The sequence below is a fragment of the Dysidea avara genome, chromosome 5 (assembly GCF_963678975.1).
Source record: "Dysidea avara chromosome 5, odDysAvar1.4, whole genome shotgun sequence".
NCBI classification, from domain to species: Eukaryota; Metazoa; Porifera; class Demospongiae; order Dictyoceratida; family Dysideidae; genus Dysidea; species Dysidea avara.
Window position 1 is genome coordinate 31,028,230 of NC_089276.1, and position 23,209 is coordinate 31,051,438.

Below are 23,209 nucleotides of genomic sequence, written 5' to 3' on the forward strand. Positions count from 1 at the left end.
CAATAGCTCTCTCTTCCTGATTAGCCACCTTCATGGATTCTTGAAGAAGCTCCCACCACCACTCGCCAATTCTTTTCGCAGCAGCCATGAATGATTTTTTTTTGTCATAATTGGTATTCCTAGTATGGCTATAGTCTCAGTTAGTGTAGCATGTCCACCACCCGTGGTGGCCCCACACTGCTGCTTAGTTACTCTCCCAGTATGACCTACCAGTTAAGGTGGTGGTTACCTCACAATTTCCGGTTTGAAGGATATTTTTAAAATTCAGTTATAAACAGATTTGGAGAACTACGCTAAAGTGAACACAACCAGACTGTAGACCAGCTCTTCCTCTATCTACATGCTGGTCTGTATGGCCATTGGAGATTGAACAGTGGCACTAGAGAACCGATTGTATGAGCATGCAAAAATCTTTTTGTCAGTTTTCGCAAAGCTCGTTGCACATTACGGCAACGTAAATTGTGGAATCTATTCTTTAGTAGCATTAGCAGGGCATGATCAACAAAGTTCCAGCCTACGCCAGGCTGAAACATGACTATGGCATTATGAAGTCCTTTTGGCCACCGCAAAATGGTCTAAAACCTGCTGTAACTTCGACAGGCGGTACAAAACCCTTTTCTTGATGTCGTCAGGTGAAAATCAGTGTTGCAACTTGTACAGCAAGATGTAAGTATTGAAGGTAATCCTTCCTTCTTTTGTTTTTTTTCACAACTATATTATGTTGTGTTGATGGTTTGTTTACAGAGGGAAGAGACATGGTTGGTAAAATCCTGCACATGGTCCTGGAGCTCCATCTAGTGTTACTTCATTTGGTGTTGTTGTTTTTACAGAGTGCCTCCTTTTCACTTTCTGTTTCACAAACTTGCCTCTACAAATGTGTGAATTTCTCCCATTCTTTTTGTTCCCCATGAAAGCTGTATTGTTTTATTGTGTATAATACCACTTGTAATTTATAAAGATTTATTTACCTGCGACTACAGCACATTATCTCCAAAGCAGGTGTTTACAGTGAAACGGGAGTATGACGTCTACTAGGGACAACTTTGCTAATAATAACAACAACTTCACTGACAACTTTATTAATATTCACTTAGCAACTATACCAGAAGAAGATTGCGCAAGGTTAATTATGCATGCGTAGTGTTATTTGCTTAAGGGGAAAAATTGAATGGAAACTTTCCTCACCAAAAATCTGAAGTACCATGTAGGTTGTCAATTAAGTTGCATGGTTGAAGATTAACTATGGACATACTCTAGGGCTTATATAATGAAGAGTTTTTGTGCAAAAAGTCAGTGTTTTGTTGTGAATGTTTGTACGACTACTTTTGTAGTACAATAAAATTGTTTAAGCCGTTTGTCGTAAGTATACGGTGTACGCTAAAATGCCTCCATCAGTTCCTCTCTATTTCTTCACTTTAATAGTTGAAGAATTGATTCAGTGAAAATAGCCCTTGCTTGGTCTGGTTTTTGGCGAGAAAGGCATTGGTAAATTCAGACGAAACAATGCTGCTTCGCTGTACAATATTACTTCACTAAATGCTTCAATAATACAAAAACACTGGATAGCATTAATTTCTGGGTGTAGTAGATGATATAAATCGTAACGTAGCTGGCTATAACAATAAAATCACAGGAAAAGAATGCGAGTTTACGGTATTCCATAAACTTGTTACCGTAAGCTTGGAGGCCCCTTTTGCCCTGAGGCCCTAGGCAGGCTGGCTACTCAGCCTATTGGTAAGGTCAGCTCTGCTAGCTATGACATTCTTAGAACAGCTTTTAAAGTATGCAAAATACTCAAATTTTGTGCTAGATAGTGACCATACATAATTCATCAGCAAGACTAAGAGTAAGCTTCAATCTGTAACCAACGTGCATGTAATTGGCTACAGCCTTAAGCACCTTTTATTGCAATGATCCCTACTAGCTAGTGCAATTTCAAATTTTCCTTGTTAACCGGTGGCATAGCTTGACCTTCAGAGATGAATAGGCACACCTTCTACACATTTTCACTCCAAAGCCCATTGCCGTTTCATTCGCTTTGCGGGATGGAAACTTAAAGACTGCCACTTGGAATCAAAACTATCTGTCAGAACACTTGTGAAATGAATAAGTACGTATGTATTTAACAGAAAGGTTACAAAGAAGGTTCTAATCACCTTAATAACATATCAGGCAGTCACTACTGTATGATGGGTGTTATATCAAACAGAGCGTATCTTAAACCATGGGCACAAAAATGTATATTTGTATAATTTTTCCTCTGCAATCCTATTCCATAGTTTGTACATCTTGTGGCTTTTGAATACATAGTTCATTAATTATGCATCTCATTTCAGGGGTGTATGCAGGAATTTTGAAAAGGGGTTCCCACTACAGCTAAGTGACTGTTATATTAGAGTAGTTCATATTGCCTGACTGCTTTATTAGAGTATCTCGATCTTTTCACCAAAATCATAATTCAGAACAATGCTATAAGTGCTGCTATCATGTGAGAAACTATTATTCAATTGAAATGAAAGTTTGAAATATGTCCTGTTCCATGATAGATTCCAGATTCTGGAAACCTCAAGTTTCAATTTCTTAATGTTTCAAGTAGTGTGTAAAATCCAAAGGGGTTTCCTGAAACCCCTGGAAACCCCCCTCAGTACACTCCTGCATTTATTATTTTATTATCTCGTTCATTATTTCTCACTATTCTTAGCACTTGGTTGTATAATTGGTGTAAACTATATACACACTTACCAAGTTGCTGTCATCAACATATGGCAGCTTTGCTTCTTTCGTTTTAGCAATCCTTTTTAAAAGCTGTCGAATATCTTCTTTTGATTTCTTCAGCTCTTCGTCTTTCATTCTCAACTTTAAATCTAATTCTTCAACTTCTTCCTGAAACTGCACCTGCATCTGTGATGTACATATACAGAAATCAAATTTAGAAGTGCTCATACGTACAAGTATGTATGTAAGGGTCACACTAACAAGTAGGAATTTTAAATATCAAAACCACTCCATATATACAGTGTAAAATATTAATTACGTAGATGGGTGGATACACTAGAACTACTACACTGCATGTTATAGATTGAACAAGAACCCATACACAACATTACAACTGCTATTACACTAGGTGCACATACTGTATGCAGCTGCCCCTGAAGCTACTGTGTATGTATGTGAATGTTTCTATGGTATAAGAGCTTAATAGCAGCACATATTGTACGTAAGAAATTATGGGGGTTGAGACAGTGCACTGGGTAAGTGAGCTTTGCTGTATAAAATGTAGTTGTATAGATGACTATTTTACTACAGGCTTTACTAACATTTGTCAGCCAAAAACTACAGTATGTTGTTAATGTTATAGACTACATGGAGTACATAAATGCATAGTAACATAGTAAGCAAATACATACAGTGGAACCTCGATTATCCAAACACTGATTAACCAAACTCTCGATTATCCAAACACCAAATTGACTGCTCAATTAGGGTATTTTGTCAACAAGTGTATGCTTTATTAGAGTAGTTAAGCAAAGCTCTGTACATAAATGTGTGGAAGTTCGATTTTACGTACTTTTCAATTATATGAACACGCTTTCCCCCCAATTAGTTTGGATAATCGAGGTTCCGCTGTATCTGAGTTTTGACAAACTTATCACCAATAGGCTCATGAAGTTGTGATTCGGCAAATCACCATTTTTCTTTTTAGTTTATGTAACCTTCCCCCTCTTATGACATTAATGAGGATAAAGTGGAAGTTGTTTCAACATGGTTTTTGTTATTGTCAAGGTTGTGAAAGGATAAATTTGAGTTCAGCATTTTGCAGTTCATGGATATGCAAATTCAATAATACATAGTTCAGTTGCACAGTGCTTTTTAAAATGACTTTTTTTTCATTCATCACTGACATGCAGTACACATACACCATTCATATGTAGGGATGCACATACGTATTATTCCAAATATTCTTTTTGGAAATTTTCTTTTCTTCACTGACTATTCCCTAAATATTTCCCTGGCTTTAGAGCGATAAAAGAAATTGTAAGTATTTCTTCTGCAACTGTACATACTAGCAAGTATAAACTGTAACATAAGATCAAGATATTTTAATAGAGCGGTCACATATGTAACATTTGGGAAGCGCTCCCAATAAGAATTCTTAAACATCAGGACACTTGCCTGAATATATTTATACATTGCATGGACACAAATGGCTCATAACACTGTCTGTAATTAGGTATTCACTAGCACAGTCAAACTCTATGATAGGACTTCTTCAATAAGTAGAGGCAATATTACAGGTGCTATTATGGGGTTGGTATACACTGTAGCTAGTGGGAACAAGGACCAAGGGACCAAACTTTTCATTGAATTGTACAGCAAAGGGATTGCATTGATACATTCGTGGTAACTCCCTTGGTTGGCTTGAATGTACAATCACCAATATAGCAACCAATGACAGTGACTATTGATAGAATAAGCAGTCAACCATTTATTTGGCCTTTGGTGCTGTTTTGAAAGGACATTATTTCCAGCCAAATTTCCATTGCTTGGGTGACTCTTTTATTACAGTAAGTTTTTGTTCTTACAATCTTTTATTACATTTATGCTAGCAGTGTTTGAGTGGTTCCTCCAAAAACTTTATTATATGCTGCATACCCAATTCATGAAATTCACTAAATACTAGATCCCAACATGTCTGTATTTATTTGTGAATTGATTTTGCAAAACTGACTAATCTACATTTGTAGATAAACAAATTTTATATTCAAAATGGTAATATTGTAACTTGGCAGCTACTAAAGTGGCATGTTCACTGAAGATGAAGGAGCATTTATGACCTTTTAGAAGCAAAGTCTACAATATTTCTCACATTTTACGATTACAGACAGATTTTTATACTCTAACTTTGCTCTCTACCAATGATATACTTTTTAGGATTTTCTGTGTAACTTAGTGTTAGTGATATTTAATGTAGGAGACAGTCTAATCAGTGTTGTAAGATAAAGTGGAAAACTACAGTCCACGAGTATGGCCTATAAAATGATGCAAATCTGAAATAGGAAATCATTAGGTGATAGATATTACAGCTGGCAATAACTGATACCGCCTTGTTTTAAAAAAAAACTGTCATACCAGCCAGTATAAATGGTTATTGCAATACCATAGCTGGAATACAGCAGCAGCTACAACTACACACTTACATGTGTTAGCAACACCATATTGTACTTGTCAATCAGTATTTCAGCCTCCTTGTACTAGCAAACAAGCCTAACCTATGCACACTACTACACGAAACAATGCACTAATTATTAGAATACATGCAAGGCATGTTTATCCGATGCAGTACTACTGTGATTGTAGGATAAAGATTCTGGCCTCACATTAGTAAGCATTATCTGCTAGCTATACATAGGATCTATGCCTCCTTCAAGATTTATATGCACTCCATAAATCAGGCAAACTCCTTGCAGTTGTGGTAGTAAACAAACTTCACTCATGCAAATATAATGTGTAAACGTTTTGTGTATACTTCTGTCTGTGCATGCTATCCCACTAGGAACCTGTAAGAAGGCTAAAGCCTGTAAATACAGGGAGTCAGAAACATGTAACTAAAATGTTGAAGAATGCAGAAGACCCAGTCGTGACTTGATCCCCAGCAACATTCAGTCTGGGCATGTGCCAAAGGAGCCACAACAACTGGGATCTGCTTGCTATAGTTTATTTCAACGCTGTGGCATTTGCAATAATCATGATAATGAACTCCACAATGACCATGGGAGGGAATTTTCAATATCTCCCAACCCTAGTTTTGAGAATGAAAATATACTGCAATATTCACACTAAGTACCTGTTGCAGCTTGCTTTGTTCTGCCTTGTAAAGGTGCTTAGTTAATTTCTAGAAAACATATAATATAAAAAATAAATTATAATCATTGCAAAGCATAAATGTATACATATACCTCCAAATCATCTATGTCATATTCTAATTGTTGCACATTCTCCACTATAGATGGTTTACTAACAGGCAGCTACAAGATGATTACAGTATAACAAAACCAACACATGCTTACTTACATCTTGTGTATCAGGAAAGATCTGCTTAATTGTGTGTTTGATTTCTTTTTTATGGTCATTAAGTCTTTGTTGTAATCCTTTTGTTTTCATTGAAAATTCTTTCTCAACTTCTTCTCTAATTTTTTCACTTGCCTCTTGCAATTTGTTGTACCTTTTTTCCAATTTTTCAGCAGAAACACGAAATTCTTCTCCCATCTGTTCACTTTCTTTTAGTTTATTGTGCAAGCGGTCTTGCTTTTCAATATTCTACAACAATATATCCATTATTAATGTTTGTCTAACTGTCATATGGTGTAATACGTACATGCCTATTTGCTTCTTTGGATTTTTCAAGCTGTACATCCTTTTGTTGTAATTGTACTGTTAATTCATCAATTCTTCCCTGAAGGTGTGACTGTACCTGTAATCATAATAGCAGACACTTTATAGGAAAACCGTTGTATAGTGTTGGAAAACCATCTACTGTACATCTGCATGTGCCTCAATTATGTTTTTCAACTGTCAGTCTCACAAACTCATAACAATACATTAAAGCATGAATGTATACAAAAGCTGAAAATATTTTTTTCCACTTGACTACATGCGATCATTCATATATAAACACCAATTACCACCAAGTTTCTACACGTTGCAAATTGCTGTGCTTAATCAACTGAAATTATAAATTATTATAGTATCCACATGAACCTTAAAGGTCCACTGAAATGGAAAGTTCACTTGCCATTTTATTGAATGAATATATAGGTCGTTTGTATCATGCAATGCACAAAAAGACCTTTAAATGATATTAAGATTAATTAAGTCAAAGTTAAAGTCAAAGTCTATTAAAGTCAAAGTAATTATTAAGTAAAAGTCTAATTATGTCACATTATGATGTAAGACAAGGAACTGGAAGTACTGTTATTACACAGGAAAGGAATACGTATATAAAAAGTGAAAGCTTAATGAACAGGTAGTAATACCAGCTCTCCTTTTCAACTTCATATTATAGTGTTCCAAGATTATAACAAGCTGGAACGTTCTATAGTAAAATTGTTGCCTGTAGTTTGGACTGTAGTGCTTCATGCTATCAAAGCTCACTCTTCATTCTCTAAAGTAAGATTAGTTCAGTTGGTTTACAAAGCTGTAACATGAAACAAACAATGGTATCACTATTACACTCTCCAAGTTGCTTCTCCACCTGGCAGGGATAGCGTAAGCAACCAATTAATGGAACATTTATTCCCGCCACACATCCCTTCTCGTCAGAACATTCCTGGTGCACAATTTTTGGCAGAGGAATTCCACTTGACTTCCGTCTTCCTGTGTACCAAGTTTGGTGTCAAAGGTGCTTCCCCTGACCAGTAACAGCTGAAAACATGAAAAGTTGAAGTAACTGTTTATTAGAACAATGGCTCAATCATCGAAACTCCATAGGCTTGTGTGTTTCAATTATCGGACAATAGCCCAATTACTGGTCATGGCTTCACGCTGGAACCTCACAAAAATCTGAAAAAAAACTCCTGAAGGTGTAACCGACATTCATGCAAAATTTCAGCACATCAGATCACATAATGTATGAGCTACAATTTTTTGTTGTAAAAATGCACACATAAATTGCTTGATAACACAATGGTTATTTAAGGGCTCTACATTATTTAATAGTGGAACAACCAGATCCTAACCAATTGTAAATCCTTCTCTTGGTTCTGTTCTTGATCTCTTGGTGGTTTCTAGATGCTTTGTAGGGAAAGCATGGTGGCATGCTTGAACTTTGGTCGTGGAGATGAATATTAGGTTTCCTACGCTTCTCAACAGTTGGCTAGATGGTAGTACACTATTTGGACTACATTCTCACCAATCTTTGCCTTCATTACAGCCCACCATATCATCTTAGGTTATGCCAGTTCAACTGGCAAGTTTGACACTAGCCGTACCGTGTTTTTCTCTGTAAGTTTCAGTGACCACTGACCTTAATCATCGCTTGGATTGTTTCCTTTATTGTTTGTTGACTAACATTAAAGTGGAAATTAACGGTAGACTGTCATGGGCTGTCAAAGTGATGAAGAGAAAGCGCCAGACGGAACTTGCTTCTGAAAACAGCTCCAAATCTACAGTACGGAAGTTAAGAACTGTTAACCTTTGTCCATTCCATTATCAATAGAATTACAACCTTTAACAAACATAACACACTCTTTGTCAACCATGCCACTTCTTTGCACCACGGAATTCTACCATTTTTATTAGAATAACATCCGTCCGATAATTAAAGCAGGCAATTCCAGTATTTGAGCTCATCCAATAAATGGTTGCTTATGTTAATATCTTTCCAGTGGCGCCATCACAATTGTTTTCCTTCACATTTCTTTACCTCCATCTACTGTATTGGACCGTTAAACATATTCAAAAACATCCAAGAAGTAAACTTAAGACTTGCTTCAACCACTGTACTGTTGATCTACAGTCCCTTTAATAGACATTCTCATGTGTTGTTCACCACAAGGCCAGCATAATTAATTGTCTCCTGTAGGTTTATAACTGACCACAGTACAAGTTCTTACTGTATTTCAAGTTGTTATGGTAGATATGACATGAAATTAAATTGAATTTAATCTAGCTGTACATGGACACTTCTGTTGCTTTATAGCACTTCACACACACTAAAGCTTCTTTGTCTGATGCATAATGACACAATATAATTGATTAACCACAATACAGCAAAATGTATAATATCCACTAAACAAAACAAAATCTGACTAAACTGCCTACAGTGGAACCTCAACCCCTTGGGACCAGGGGTAGTCTATAAGTCTGAAAAGTCTGTATCTCTGAAACTGTGTATGAATAACCTTTTAAAAGCATAAAGAAAATATCAATGTTTTCAACCACCCTAATAGAACAGTCACTACTCTAATAAAGCAGTAATTTCTGTAGTTTGGTTAACCGAGAATCCGGATAAGTGGGGTCCGGATAACTGAAGCTCCACTGTATAATGTTTTCGTTATCAATTACACCTGTACTGCTGCGAAAGTGAAGTGGTCATTATGCTTCGCTTTCAGCTATGTTCAGCCTGTTACACAGTGCTACAACGAAGAACAGTACGGGGAAGAACTTCTCCAGTCACCACAAAAAATATGGACGATTCACGTGCCTTATTTATCAATTACTGACTTGAAAGTGAAGTAACTGCTACGCTTTACTTTTACCTATTTTCAGCTCATTACACAGCATTTCAAGCGATAAACAGCATCAGAAGTGCCTCTGCAGTCAATCCAGTAACCATGGAAAATACAAACAAAAGAAATGGAATACAAAGGAGGACAAAGGTATGTCCATGATGTGTGCATTGTACATAATGTGGTATGCCAAAAGGCACATCTTGGGATGAAGCAATGTCGAACAGTGAAAAAATCAATCCTGTAGCCTTAGCCTTTATCAAGTTATACTTGCAGGGGTTAATCTTGCCTGAAGGTATCAGGCTGGCAGGTAGGCAGGTGGGTGGGTGGGCCGGCAGGCAGGCAGGCAGGCAGGCAGGCAGTTATTCAGAAGAAAAAAATCCATTGAATAATTTTTTAAATTCATAACAATCTTATTGGAAGTATTTAAAGGCACTTTTGGACTTGGTTATACCTGCCAAGGCTCCAGGATAGTATTGTGAGGGTAATTTTTTTTTTTTTGGCCTAAACACCCAAACCCTCTGTGATCCCTAACATATAGTACTACCATACTGTATGACAATAACAATGGGTGAAATACTTTACTAATTAAATAAAAATCTGCTTACTTTTGAGCATTTGCTTTGCAATGAAGGAGGGTGGTAACGGAAAAAAATTTGTATCATAGTATTCCCCAAATTAAGAGATGTTAAAACCTTTGCTTTGTGTCAAGGAAATGGAAGGTAGGAGTGTTTTCCTAGCATTCGATGTGCAGTTCACCCTCAACTTTTTCTCAGAGTTTTTGCCTTCATAGTAAGGAGCTGTTACAGTAAGACATACATACATACCTACCTACCCTGAATTGGACTCATCTGTTTATGGGGAATGAGATAGTGCATATCCATACAAGACTGCATCATTTATAAGCTATAAAGCATTTAATTAAGTGCTTGCAGTATATTTTCCATGCACTGTATTACCCTGTACAAATCAATCTTTTTGTGGTTACTACTTTGCAGCACTGTAAGTACGTAGCTTCTAAAATCTTGTCCTTTAGGGCTGAAATTTATAATCAAGCAGAATTCAAAAAATGCACAAACACGTGGGTTCTTGCAGATCTGGTCACAAATAACTGCTCACCAAGCATACCAGGTGATGTATGTACATTCAATATTAATACAACACCTTAGTTCAGCTACACAACCAAACAAAATTTGTGAATACAACATGGCTTCTGGACATTGTTTAACAATTGTCCTATGTATGCAGAAAGTTTAGACACCTGCCTCTGCTTCATGCTCTCAATCTTTCACATATAGAACAAGCTGTTTCACGCACACGTTAAATTGAATTTTTAAGCACTAATAACGTCAGTCCTAGTGAGGGAGTTCCACAGGAATTTGTATCCAAACAACCCATGTAACACTATCTATACATTGCCAGACAAAATTCTGTGGGATAGCATGATTTCTTTTCAAAGATATATACCACACAGATTATAACCTACTCTGTCGTATTTCTCTACAATGGAACAACGTAGTGTATAACCATTTGTCAATGAATTACAAATGTCTCTTACTTTGTATAACAATGTGACGCAGCCCTTTTTATGTACTGTATGGGCACATAAAAGTTAAAGAAAATGAATATTTGTGGCTTTGGTGTAGGGTAAAATGCCCTGGAAACAAAGATCTTGAAAAATCTCAGTAGAAACACGCTTTCCCGATGCCTGTACCAAATTTTGATGGTCTGTGGCATGTAATTTTGAAGATATTAGCTGAATAGTGAGACCATTTGGCTAGAAAGGGTGCACCCTGTATAGCATGTATTAATTATGAGATGTCAGTGTGCTTCATTTGCCAGTGAATTTACAGAGGTTCTGACAAACTGAAACCTTCTAGACCTGTTGGATATAACAACAGTATTAGCCCAGCAGTTTGATGGAGTTAGTTCTTTCAAGCGTTCTAATCAGGTTTGAAACATTTACAGTTTTCCAGGTATGCTTGCGCATGGCTACAAACACCCTGTCAATTAACTTTGTAAGGATTCACATTATTACATGATTAAGTGCTAGCATAATTTCACTTTCTTACAAAAATTTGTCCACAAGAAAACCCACTAGAACATTTAATATGTATAGTGACACCCTACTTGATTGATGTGTGTCAATCCCTTTTCCTTAAAGTTTTTGAGCAGTTTCTAAAAAAAGGAAAATGCGTTACCATTCAAATATACAACTATACTTCTGTACCTCTAAATCATCTATACTGTCTTCTATATCATCTACTGTACCACTTGAACCAGCTCTACTAACTTTTAGCTCCTTGTTAACTACAAGAGACTATAATATACAAATAATACAAATATGTATCTAATACTATTGTGTACTTACTTCACTGTCTGGAATTATTTGCTTAATAGCAGATTTAAACTCTCTTTCATGATTGCTGAGTTTATATTGAAGATTTGCTACTCTCATTCCAATCTCTTTTTGAACTTCTTTCTTAACTCCATCAATTTTTCCTAGCAATTCTTTGTTCTTTTGCTCTAATTTTGCAGCATATATGCGGAGTTCTGGTAGCTCTGTATTTCCACCAACTTTTGAAAATGTCCCTTTGGATAACTCAATTTCTTTATTTTTTAATTGTAAACGTGACTCCAATTGCTCATATTCCTCTCGAAGTTGCAATTGTTCCTGTGACACATACACAACTACAATAGTCTGTTATCTGCATGCAACAATAGAACAGAAAACTGTTTAAAATGCTATGAAATCAAAAGTGGTGGCTGCAATGATGCTAATATCAATATATGTGACCGGATTTGCGAAAAGGGGTCTTCCACACACATCCAATTCCGTAACCGTTGGAGACCATAACGCAGTGTTCAAGTAACATATTAACCTGAAAATTTCACCACGTATTCAGCTATAGTGGTGCTCACCACTGTCCAAAATTCAAGGCAATAGTTCTTTCCAATCTGAAGTTATCAATTGTCAAAGTTGGCAAATTGGATGTGTGTGGAAGACCCCTTTTCGCAAATCCGGTCACATATAGTGATGTGGTGAAGTTGTCATTTTTAATTGATTGGTATTGATATCTGCCACTTTTGATTTCACAACTTTTTACCCTTTTTTGGGGGTTGTACTCTCTTTTACAGCTAGGCATAGATACGTATTACTTCCTTTTGCAATTACAAACCCCAAAGCCAGTGATTCCTTACTACTGGAGTAAGAGAAAGACTGAAAAAATTTATTGATTATTTCATCAATTAGAACTATTTGTTGCTGATAGTCATTTTCGTCAATGTAATATTGTCACATAGTTGAACGCTGTACAGAGCAATTTGTTATGTGGTTGAACTCTCTACAGGGTAACTTGTTATGCAGCTGAAACCTCTACAGGGTGATTTGCTATAGCCTGAAACCCTACTACTGGTGGATGAGTAAATGTAAGTGACTGCTGATTATTAACTGTCAGTGAGTAGTATAACCTGCTTTTGATTAAGTACCTTTTATGATGCAGTATAGAGGTATGGCTAGAAGCTTGTATGTACTCAATCATTAACACTAGAAAGTGTCTATGCCAAATTATGATTGTTCTAGTCCTACGTACTTTAAATTAGTTGCTATACTATAGTAACAAGGGGATAGGCTATAGTCTGCCAAGATTATCATGTTGAGTTAGACTACACTTCTACTAGAAAAATGTTTACTATAAAGTTCAAATCACATACCTGTAGCTGCTTGGTTTGTTCCAGTTGAATTTGACAAGACAATTTCTGCACAAATTAGAACCACTTACGTACGTACATAACTGAGACAATAAATACCTCCAAATCATATATGCCTTCTTCTATTTGTTCCAAACCATCCATTACCATAAAATCTTCAGTGATTTCTCTATTGGTGCTCAAAGGAATGGTTACCTATTTAAGACACGCAATAACAAAGCAATAAACCCTAACATTGAAAAACAATCCTTACTTCACTACTAGGTGCCATCTTAATGAGCCTATCTTTAACGTCACACTTGTACTTGCTAAGCTCATTCCACAATATAGCTACTTTTATTCTTACTTCTTCTTCAACTCCTTTAAGGTTCTTAAGTTCTTGTTGCAAGCTGCTGTTTGTTTGCTCAGCAAGTTTAAATTCAGTTTCTTTGCTCTGAATTTGTTCATAAGCCTACAAAAGATAAGTGACTATATGTAACAATAGCAGAAATTCTGAACAAAACTACTGACTTTTATAGGCTGAGCCATGCAGCCTCAGCACAGTGTGCGCTTTGATTATGAGGTGTACAGAATTTCTTTGAATTCATTGTTAATGTAATTGTTTTAATGATGTATTAGGTAATCTACTAACCTATGCATACACATAGGAGTTAATCTCTCATTATCATGGATGTTTGAATTCTTTCGTTTTGTAGATATCTATACAGTACATTACCAAATATTGAAGTAAATCATGCAATACAATACATTCTGTCTTCAATAATCATCATTGTGTCTGTATAGAAAAGTGAGTAAAAAACCTTCCAAAATCAGCCATAGGCTGGTTTTGGGACCTCAAAAACAGCCAAGTTGTGAAAAATGATGTGGCTTTAAAATCATGGATGAAAAAGTCATGAAATCAAAGCTGGCAATTTCTTGGTTGCCACCTTTAATTTCACAACAGGCTTTTTAGGTTACACCATTTTTCACAACTTGGCTGTTTTTGTGTGGATAATGTTTACAAAAAAACTTCTCAAAACAAATTCAGGGAAGCCAAGCTTGCATATGTGTTTATTTTAATAGTACAGTAATTCAGCATGGTAAAATTAACAATTTTGACACTGAAAAATGTTATGTGCATACTGCTGATCAAGTAGCACCTAAACATTCCATTTCCTTGAAAAACAATTAATGAACCAACTATAAAGTCAAAACATGATATTTACTGTACATTATAACATACTTCAAAGTTACATGTAAGGCATGGTGGGATAATTCCGAATGAGGGGCAATTTAACATTTTTTGACAATTATATTTCCTACATGTAGAAAGATCAAGTAAAACTAGACTGAATTTTATATATCTATAGTGTTAGGTTTTCTTGTACAAATCTTCACCAGTTAATTCAGGTCCTGTGTAAAATAATCCATCAAGTATAATCTATAGGTTGCACCAAAACAAGCAGAATAAATTTATTGCAGCAAAATTTGATATGTTAATGTGACTTAATCACTGTATACAAATAGTCCAAGCAGGCATACTAAATTTAGCAAGCTACATAATTATGTACTCATGTTGTTCCTCAGTGCTGTTGAATAGACTATCAAAGAATTTAGATAACATGTTATCAATTAAGGAACACATGGTGCACACTTGTCAGCAGCAAAAGAAGCCATTAAGATACACAAAAAGTAAGTTGTTGATGGCTATCACAGCCGTGAAGAGTGGTAAGATGATGGTAGCTCTAGTTTCACGGAGTTTAACATCCCTGTTGGAACTTTCATGATCACATGAATCGAAGGGTGAACAGAATTGGAGCAGGTGCTCCTCTGGTCTTGACTAAGGAAGAGGAGAAAGAAATCATGGTGTCAGTACAACTGCTACAAGAAATAGGGTTTGGTCTCAGGAACTTGTTGAAATGGTCATAAGAGAGTATTTACTGACTATACAAACCAACCTAACCCTTTTGTAAATGGAACTCCATGGAAATATTGGTGGCAGTGAAGCACTGGCAATCAGAACTAAGTATACAAAAGTTACAGCAACATCCTACCCACTGAGCTTTATTAGCTACACCAGAAGTTCAGCAGTTCAAACAAGTTGAAAACCTTTCCCAAATAGATTTAAGTACATTACCTGCTGACAAGTTACAACATTATCTATGCAACTGTCATGAGACAGGCTTTTATACTACTGTAGCTGTAAAGAAGGTGTTAGCTAAACAAGGAGAAAGACAAGTACATGACACTAGTGGAGGAAGTGGTTGTGATCATTGTGCTGGGAGGTGGTTGTGCTGATGGTACTCGTCTACCACCATTTGCCATGTATAAAGGAAAGAATTTGTGGAATCGTTGGATGCAAAGTGGACCTAGTGCTTGTATGTACTCTGTCTCTGACAGTGGTTGGATGGAGTCAGGAAACTTTTTGGAATGGTTTCAGAAGATGTTTCTCCCTGCTGTTAAGCAGTAAAAATTGCTCCTCTAAACTACCTGTTGTTTTATTTGTTGATGGCCATCATTCACACACTTTTGATAGCCATCACTCGTGAGTCTCAAATTGGTTGAAGTAGCTCACAGTAATAATATACATTTGATCTGTTTTCCTCCCCACTGTACTTCCAGCCACATGATGTTGCCATGTTTGGACCACTTAAAGCAACCCGGCAAAATTTTAAAGGAGCACCAGCTTCAAACATGTGAGAAAAGATTTTCCAAGTTTGCTGGCAAATCTTTGGAAAGAATTTTCTTTCACAGCATCTTATCAAAGGCTTTTCCAAAAGTAGGCTTTGCCTATTACCAAGAGAAGCAACTCCTTCTAGCAAGCTGCTTAAGGCCCTACCTCATTCTCACAATCCTATCCAAGAGTCACAGAAGGAAATTTCCAATAATGCCAGCCAACTTGAGGATGGTGAAAGGTCAGAGATTACAGTGGAAGTGGCTGCAAACTGCACTATTAATGATGTGGTAACACCAATAAGACTTCGTTTACGAGGCTATTTCTCAAATCTCCTCAAGGACAATAAGCCATGTAGGCCCTGCAAGCAAATATAAGAACAAGCTTCAATTTTAACATTGGATGACATTTATGAGAGAATGGCAAAAGAAGAGTGTGAGAAAAACAGCTGCACTTGAGAAAGAACAACAACGTTCTAAAATACATACCACCAGAGCCTCTTGCAAGATTGGAAAAAGAAAAACACTATGCAATGCAAGCTACTGGCAGAGCCAAAATAGTACATTAAGCAATTATCACCACAGTGAAGGTCAGAAAGGAATGGTACTAAAAGACACCCCAGCCACACTGCTTCAAGTGATGTTTCTGAAACAAATGAGTGTGATGTCGATGTTTGTCCACCTATAAGAGGAAAAAAATATACTACAAATAGTGCTGCATCTGTAAAAGCTACCAGACAAACCAAAAAGAAGCCCACTAATCTGCAGCCCTTACTTCAGCATGCTCCATGAAGATATAGGAAGACGCTGTCCACACAATCTCCAAGTGATCTTTCAGCAACAGATATTTTATCTGATGATGATGATGATGATGATGATGATGAAGTTTGTGGGAAGTGTTACCATGATGGATAACAAGGCTATGAAACAATGTTGGATGGTATGTCTTACCTGTGAAAAATGGTTTCACTACTAGAGCTCATTGGCCTGAGTGAAATACCAAAAGGAACTTGGTCCTGAATATATTGTTTCTGACTGTGCATTAAATGTCATGCATTTTTGATCAACTAAATACCAATGATGATTTATGATGAATAGATATAGTTAACTATTAATTTGTGGCATTTAGTCATGCAAATAAGTATGAGTAAAATTTGGGCTAAATTACTTTCAAGGAATTATGAAAATCTTCCACCCAATATGCTCAGTGCAGCAACATGCTTCCAAGTTTCATATATCTGGTAAGTTAGTGAGTGCTCTATTAGAATGTTAGAGAGCATCGATCTGCACAAGCTATGCAGGCGGCTGCAGTGGCTAATTTAAAGGACTTACCTTGATCAGTAGTATGTTTTGACCAAAGTAAGATAGTTTCCTGAGACTGTTGGTCTTCATGGCTCGTATCAAAATTTACAAAATTACCCTATACATGTTTTTTTAGACACCTCCAGATATTTTGTACCGTATCTTCCTAACAGCTCAGCCGAATTGCTTACAATTTGTTATGCATAGAGTGTATAAACACATGGTATTTGTAACTAAGTGTGGTAGCAATTGATAGTGTTGATCACAAGTTATGAAGGCGAACACAAATTATGTACGGAATTGCTGTACCTCACCTTACTGTAATGGAAATTAATACATGTACTGTATGTTTTACTGTACTTGATTGTAATGGAATTCTGATACAGTATGGTGGTACTGTATAAGTAGGGACCACCTTCCTAAGAAAATGGTGCCTTTCAAACTACTGCCATAAAATCATTTTACTCAACAAAAAATACCTTTATGGAAGAGTTTTAGCATATCGAAATATAATAAAATCTAACATCAGTATTAAACTAAAATGCACAAAAATTTGAGGGACATGTACCCAGAGTGTATATGCCACAAAATGTATTTGTGACTGTCTCAGCAAAAACCCGACTTGTTCGCACAAGCATGCGTATTGAGAAAATCAAAATTTTAAAATAATTCGTAAAATTATGCATGTTACAAAAAAAACAAAAAACTACACAAGTTTTTATCAGGCCAGTACTCAAAGAAGGAAGACTCAAATCAATTAAAACTATATACCATCGTATTCGCCTGTTTATGGAGAGTTCGAAAATCTTTGTTTCATTTCTCTAGCTCCAACAGTATGCATGTCACGTGCGTTTGTTTACGATGCGGTAAACGTAAACAAGATTTTCATAATTTCTTCTACCAAACTGCCTTCATATCCATATGCGCAAATATCTACAGGGCTAATACTATACCTTGGCTGATGTGCTAATCCATGGTGAACGTTATAAGCCAAATTACAATGTTGTAGACTAATCCAAACGGAAGTTATGGCTGCGAATGTAAGCATCTGTAGTTTGTTTACAGTATAGACCCTTTTCAGATGAGCTGCTGCCATAGCAACATCCACCATCTTGGAGTATAACCCATTTTGCAACCCTGGTAGCGTTGCTTTCTGTAAGAGTAAAACAATACCCAGGAAGTAAAGCTTCTTCTTCAGCATTCTACAGCAAAGGTTGACCTGGTTAAACGTATGCTTTCTCCCACGCTACCAGGGTTTCAAAACAGGTTGTACTCCAAAATGGCGGATGTTGCTATGGTAGCAGCTTACCTGAAAGGGTCTATGGTTGCTGTGCAAATCGATTATCTTGTTCTTCCTACTGTCTATCGCTATACTTCCAAATCTACACACCACAGAAGGCTGAAACTTTGGTGGTCCATTCCTTGGACACTGCATAATTATATTGCTGAGTGAATAAAAAAAGTAATTGTGCGAACAAGACGGGTTTTTGCTGAGACGGTCACATTTGAAAGTGCATGCCTGGTTACAGTACTATAAGAGGAAGTACAGCGGAAAAGCTGCACTTAAAACAATCAGTTTTGCTATACAAAACACAGTAGTGACCACACCCTTCAATGATCTATCACATGTGATACCTCCACTCAAGATCAGCAGCAAGATATATAATAATGCAGTCACCCTAAATTCAATAGTCATGTATAATATTCTGTCACACATGTATATCATATCATTGCCTAAGTAAAACAAAAATTAGCAGAACAAACATATGAATGAAGGTACGTATTAAACTATGTGGCTAGTTTGGCATTGAGTGGATTACAATAACACGACAACGTAGGAATTTTCCTGCATAGCTGCGTTGTAGTACTACGTATTATGTCCCTTGTTCCACTGCCTTCTTTCACATGGATCCCTGCTTCACTTTTAATTTAAATATACACTTACCAGTAGCTAATAGTAGACTCATTATAATAAAAAAGTACAGATTAGCAACGTACTTCTTCGGCAATGTGTCCTGTTTCTTTTGCTAGTATGCAAAGGTATCAATCTATGCATGTTGCCTATTACGTAAAAAAAATCAAACACAAATTGTCCATTTTTTTGCACTACGCCTCCAATACTCGCAATAAGCAGATTTAATTCTAGGCTACCTTCATGCATCGTTTTCCATAATACATACAGTATGTAGGGTTCTACAATGGCAGAACACACTGAAAACTAAATGAAATAGCTACTTTGCTTACTAGTAATCAGTGCAGGAACATTTGTACTGTAGAGTAAATCTACGTAGCCTAATTTAATTCACTTTATTTTCATGCAAAAATTTTGTGATAAATATTTTTGTATGATTTATGCACATGAATAACTGTAGTTCAATCTTGTATAAAAATTCTCATGCAAGAAATATTTGTACAAATTTTGCGTACGAAAATTATTTTACAACAAAAAAATTACGTTAATATGTCTGGCTCTATTCATTCATTTGATGTACGTAGTGTTACAGAAGTTCACTAACTAACCATATTTATCCTTTACAGACAGATGCCCAAGTATTTGTTTGTTATAATCCAGTCATAAACCAACTGAAAATATTGTTTGTCCTTGTAGCAGCTGCTCAGTTTCACAAGTAAAGGGTTTCAATAGTTGTAGTAAGCCTTGTTCTACAAATTAAGCTATTGTAATCTTGTACAAGATCTTGTATTGAGGTATTCATTTACGATCAGGCGTTCACATATTTGAGCCCATGGATAAATACGGTATATTTACATACTTACCTGGTTCAGCATTCCAGACATATCCATACTGTAAACTGATGACCATACTCTGTCAGTACTACCAGAAGGGAAGATAAAGCTTTGATAAATGGCTACCTCTAGTATCCCACTAGTGGACAAATCATCAGAGTACTCCTGCACCTTCTCAACGATAATAGACAATATACTTTTGGGGATAAGCCAGTAAAGAATGGTAGCACTAAAGTTAGCAAAAGCCAGTAACAAACAAGCATGTCTGGTAATGCAAAATTTCTGCACTATTATGGACTTGACCACTTCAACACATTGAAGTGGTAAGGAGGACAGTTCCTTATTGTACACTACAGCCATCACAGTGTGGGTACTTGACTTGTTGGGGATCATTGTAGAGGAGTAAACTGGAATAGGGTAATCAGTGATATGTAGAGTAGGGTCAATATGAGAGTCAAACTCATCTAGTACCCTCTCAGCTTCAGGACAGTCACAAGCTCCTACTAACTCTCTGATGATGGAGTGGTCATACCAGTTGGAGTATGGGAACAATGTTCTTAGCAGTACAGCAATATCAGTAAATGACTCGCGATTGGTGATGTACTCAACTGGAAACAATGAGATATTGTATGTGTCACTGGCTTTGAGGCTCCTTAGAAGATGAACCATTGTTTCAACTTCACAGGATTGCAGTAAACTACACAGTTTATCAAACAGATCAACAAACAAAGCAACAACATTATTTGGTTTAAAGTACATTGTAGTTTCACCATCTGGCATCAAATAAGACTGCTTTTTAAAGGTAATAGCTTTCATTGATATGTTGAAATGTGAATAAACTTCAGTGTGCGATGGCAAGTGTAGGTCATCTTCACTACTAGAGTCATCTGTGTCAGAGTCCAAGTCACTGGTGTCATCAGACACTGGTAAACAAGTAAAACCAGCATCCTTCAAATCTGAAAATAAAATTGTGTTGTACATAAACAGGTTGACGCTTAAAAGTAAGATGTATTCTACTAAATGCCAATTAACTAGTATGCAATTCAGTACGTGAACAATTTTTAATGGGAAAGTACAAACACTGCACTGGACTACTGGACTGGACTATTGAACTGTTTTTTTTTTTTAATTTTTATTTATTAATGCTTTATAGCACAAGTGCTGAAGGTCTGTAGGACACCTGGTCCTATAGCCTGCTCAAAGACTTTAGCTACGTAAGGTATTTGTTTGTTTGTTTTAGATAGCACTTTTCAACACTTTTGTTAGGCACATTGACCATTACACTTTCTTCAATACACTTGTTCCAACATTGTAAGTGGGTCAGTAATGCTGACCCGCTAGACCCACTGACCCAAGTAGTAATCTGGACGGGACCCAGATCTGATCCTGGGATAATTAAAACAGAGGTGTGCACCAAGAGCTAGAATTTAAAGGTCTCCAAGTCCCAAGCTCCTCTGATCATCTGAAAGATATGAGTAAGTACCAAAAAGTATGTTCAGACGATTTCAACAATCGAGAAGTGGGGATAGTTCAGTGCAAGTCTACAGACAGACAGCTACAGCGACCATAAGTGTGCTTTCTTGACACTAGACTAGTTACCTACAAGCAGCAGCACTAAATCACAATAAGTGGGTGTGGCTCCACATAGCCAAAATTTTCAGGAATAATGGGTGTGGCTCCACATAAGTTTCTTCAGTACATACAACTGTATATCCATCAATAAAATTGAACTTGCAAATAGTATATGATCACGTGATCCCATCCGGGTCAGACCCAGATAATCAATAAAGCGGATAAGACCCATTTTACCCGGACAAAATGCAACCCAAGTGACCCAGATAATCCGGATGACCCGATCCACTTACAATGCTTACTTGTTCTAGTCATAACTACTTGTGACATGTCCCAAGATTATTGCATTAGCTATGGTATTGGTGATATATTAGTTTCCCTATTGAAATTTCTAGAAAGGCCTCCTTGGTGTCCTCTCTACGAAATCGTCTACTTTGCAGATAAGAATTATGCACATGTGTGATAATACTATCCCAAACAAGGTAGTGGTACATATAACACATGCACACACGTAGTATTGCAACTCACTATAGATACTTGTTATGTTTATGACTATGTAGCAGCTACTTGTACAGGTGTAATTACAGTAGTTGATACATATTATATCAATTCAGCATCCCCTGAAAAATTTTACACTGTGTCTTCATGCAATGTCTTCATACAAATCTAGCAGTTCAGTTATCCCTCTTCAATGCTGCTTACATTTGGGGTGGGTATTAAAATTTACTATCATTTAACTTTGAAATAGGACATGCTATATATGCAAATAGTCTGCAATAGGATGCTTTGGTGGAGAATGTACTACCAAGTAGGAATTTCTTTCCACAAATACAGCAACAAACACAACCCTGTACTCTGGAATGTAAAAAATGAAATTAAAAACCCAAAAATAGTCATTCCAGTGGGTATATTGCTGTATTACAAATCAGATTATCACTTTTCTAGGCATGTGGCGCACAACTGATCAATAAGACTATCCTATGGGGATACACTATAAAACAACAACATAGCAGCAATTTAAGCATTATAGTAAAACTGAAATGGTCTTTATAAAGAGGTAGTCTTTGTTAGAAGGTGGTCTTATAAAGAGGTGACCACTAATTGAAATTACCTAAGTAACATTCTATCCCACCATTCCACCATTCCATTTCACCATTCCAGTCCATTCCATTCCACTGAATCCATACACCCATGGATACTTCACTTTGAGGCACGCCTCCATTGGGGTGCATGTTCAGACAACATTGTTGCCATTCTTTCTTTTGATGTGATGTGTGGATTCACCGGTCATAATTATGCAAAAAAAGTAAATAAACAAGTGCAAGGAAAAGTTAAGAGTTTAGAGATCATAGAAAAGAAAAGTAGTGAAACAAGGGAGGTTGCCAACATACTAGTGAACATGTATTCCCTAATTCAGTCATGAGTACAGACTAAAGCTTTCCACTATAGGGTGTAGTATATTTTCAGGAGTAAGTAGTGATGTACGATACATATACATTAAATTAATATCGGAATATTGTGATACTCTGGTTGCATTGCGATACCAATATCATGCTTGTGTATCGACATTTTGATTGTGCAATCCACAGAAATGTGAAGGTCTGAATTTAATAGTGTAGCTTGGTTGCTTACTAGTTTCCTAGACTCCTGAAGCTGACAGTGCAGTGGAGTAATAACTGGTACTAAACCATAAAAAAATTTCAGCCACCCACGCACTTAATTAACCTTAATATGAGTTCTGTATTTTTTCACTACAAGTTCAAGGAAAAATTAGGAATTTTAGGGATCATAAAAAAATGGGAAACAAGGGAGGTTGCTTATATCTGCAGATATACTTGAACATTGAATCCCTAATTCAGTCTATATCTCAAGACCAAGACTGAATTAGGGACTAAATGTTCACTAGTATATCTGCAGGTATAGGCGACCTCCCTTGTTTCCCTACTTTTTACTTTGATCCCTAATCAAACTTAAAATTCCTAATTTTTCCTTGAACTTAT

The 23,209-nt window shown here is 36.5% G+C and overlaps 1 protein-coding gene across 1 annotated transcript in view; it reads right to left on the minus strand.

Annotated features, from left to right (window-relative positions):
• Positions 1-23,209, minus strand: part of LOC136255498 (uncharacterized) — a 52,447-nt gene that overhangs the window by 10,926 nt on the left and 18,312 nt on the right. Inside the window, exons 6-17 of the mRNA XM_066048286.1 lie at positions 19,668-20,593; positions 13,192-13,389; positions 13,038-13,133; positions 12,942-12,986; positions 11,599-11,901; positions 11,458-11,547; positions 11,358-11,405; positions 6,377-6,472; positions 6,073-6,318; positions 5,958-6,026; positions 5,846-5,893; positions 2,743-2,901 (exon numbers count right to left, since the gene is read on the minus strand). Coding sequence (XP_065904358.1) covers positions 2,743-2,901; positions 5,846-5,893; positions 5,958-6,026; positions 6,073-6,318; positions 6,377-6,472; positions 11,358-11,405; positions 11,458-11,547; positions 11,599-11,901; positions 12,942-12,986; positions 13,038-13,133; positions 13,192-13,389; positions 19,668-20,593 — 2,324 coding nt within the window. The remainder of the gene's footprint in view (positions 1-2,742; positions 2,902-5,845; positions 5,894-5,957; positions 6,027-6,072; positions 6,319-6,376; positions 6,473-11,357; positions 11,406-11,457; positions 11,548-11,598; positions 11,902-12,941; positions 12,987-13,037; positions 13,134-13,191; positions 13,390-19,667; positions 20,594-23,209) is intronic.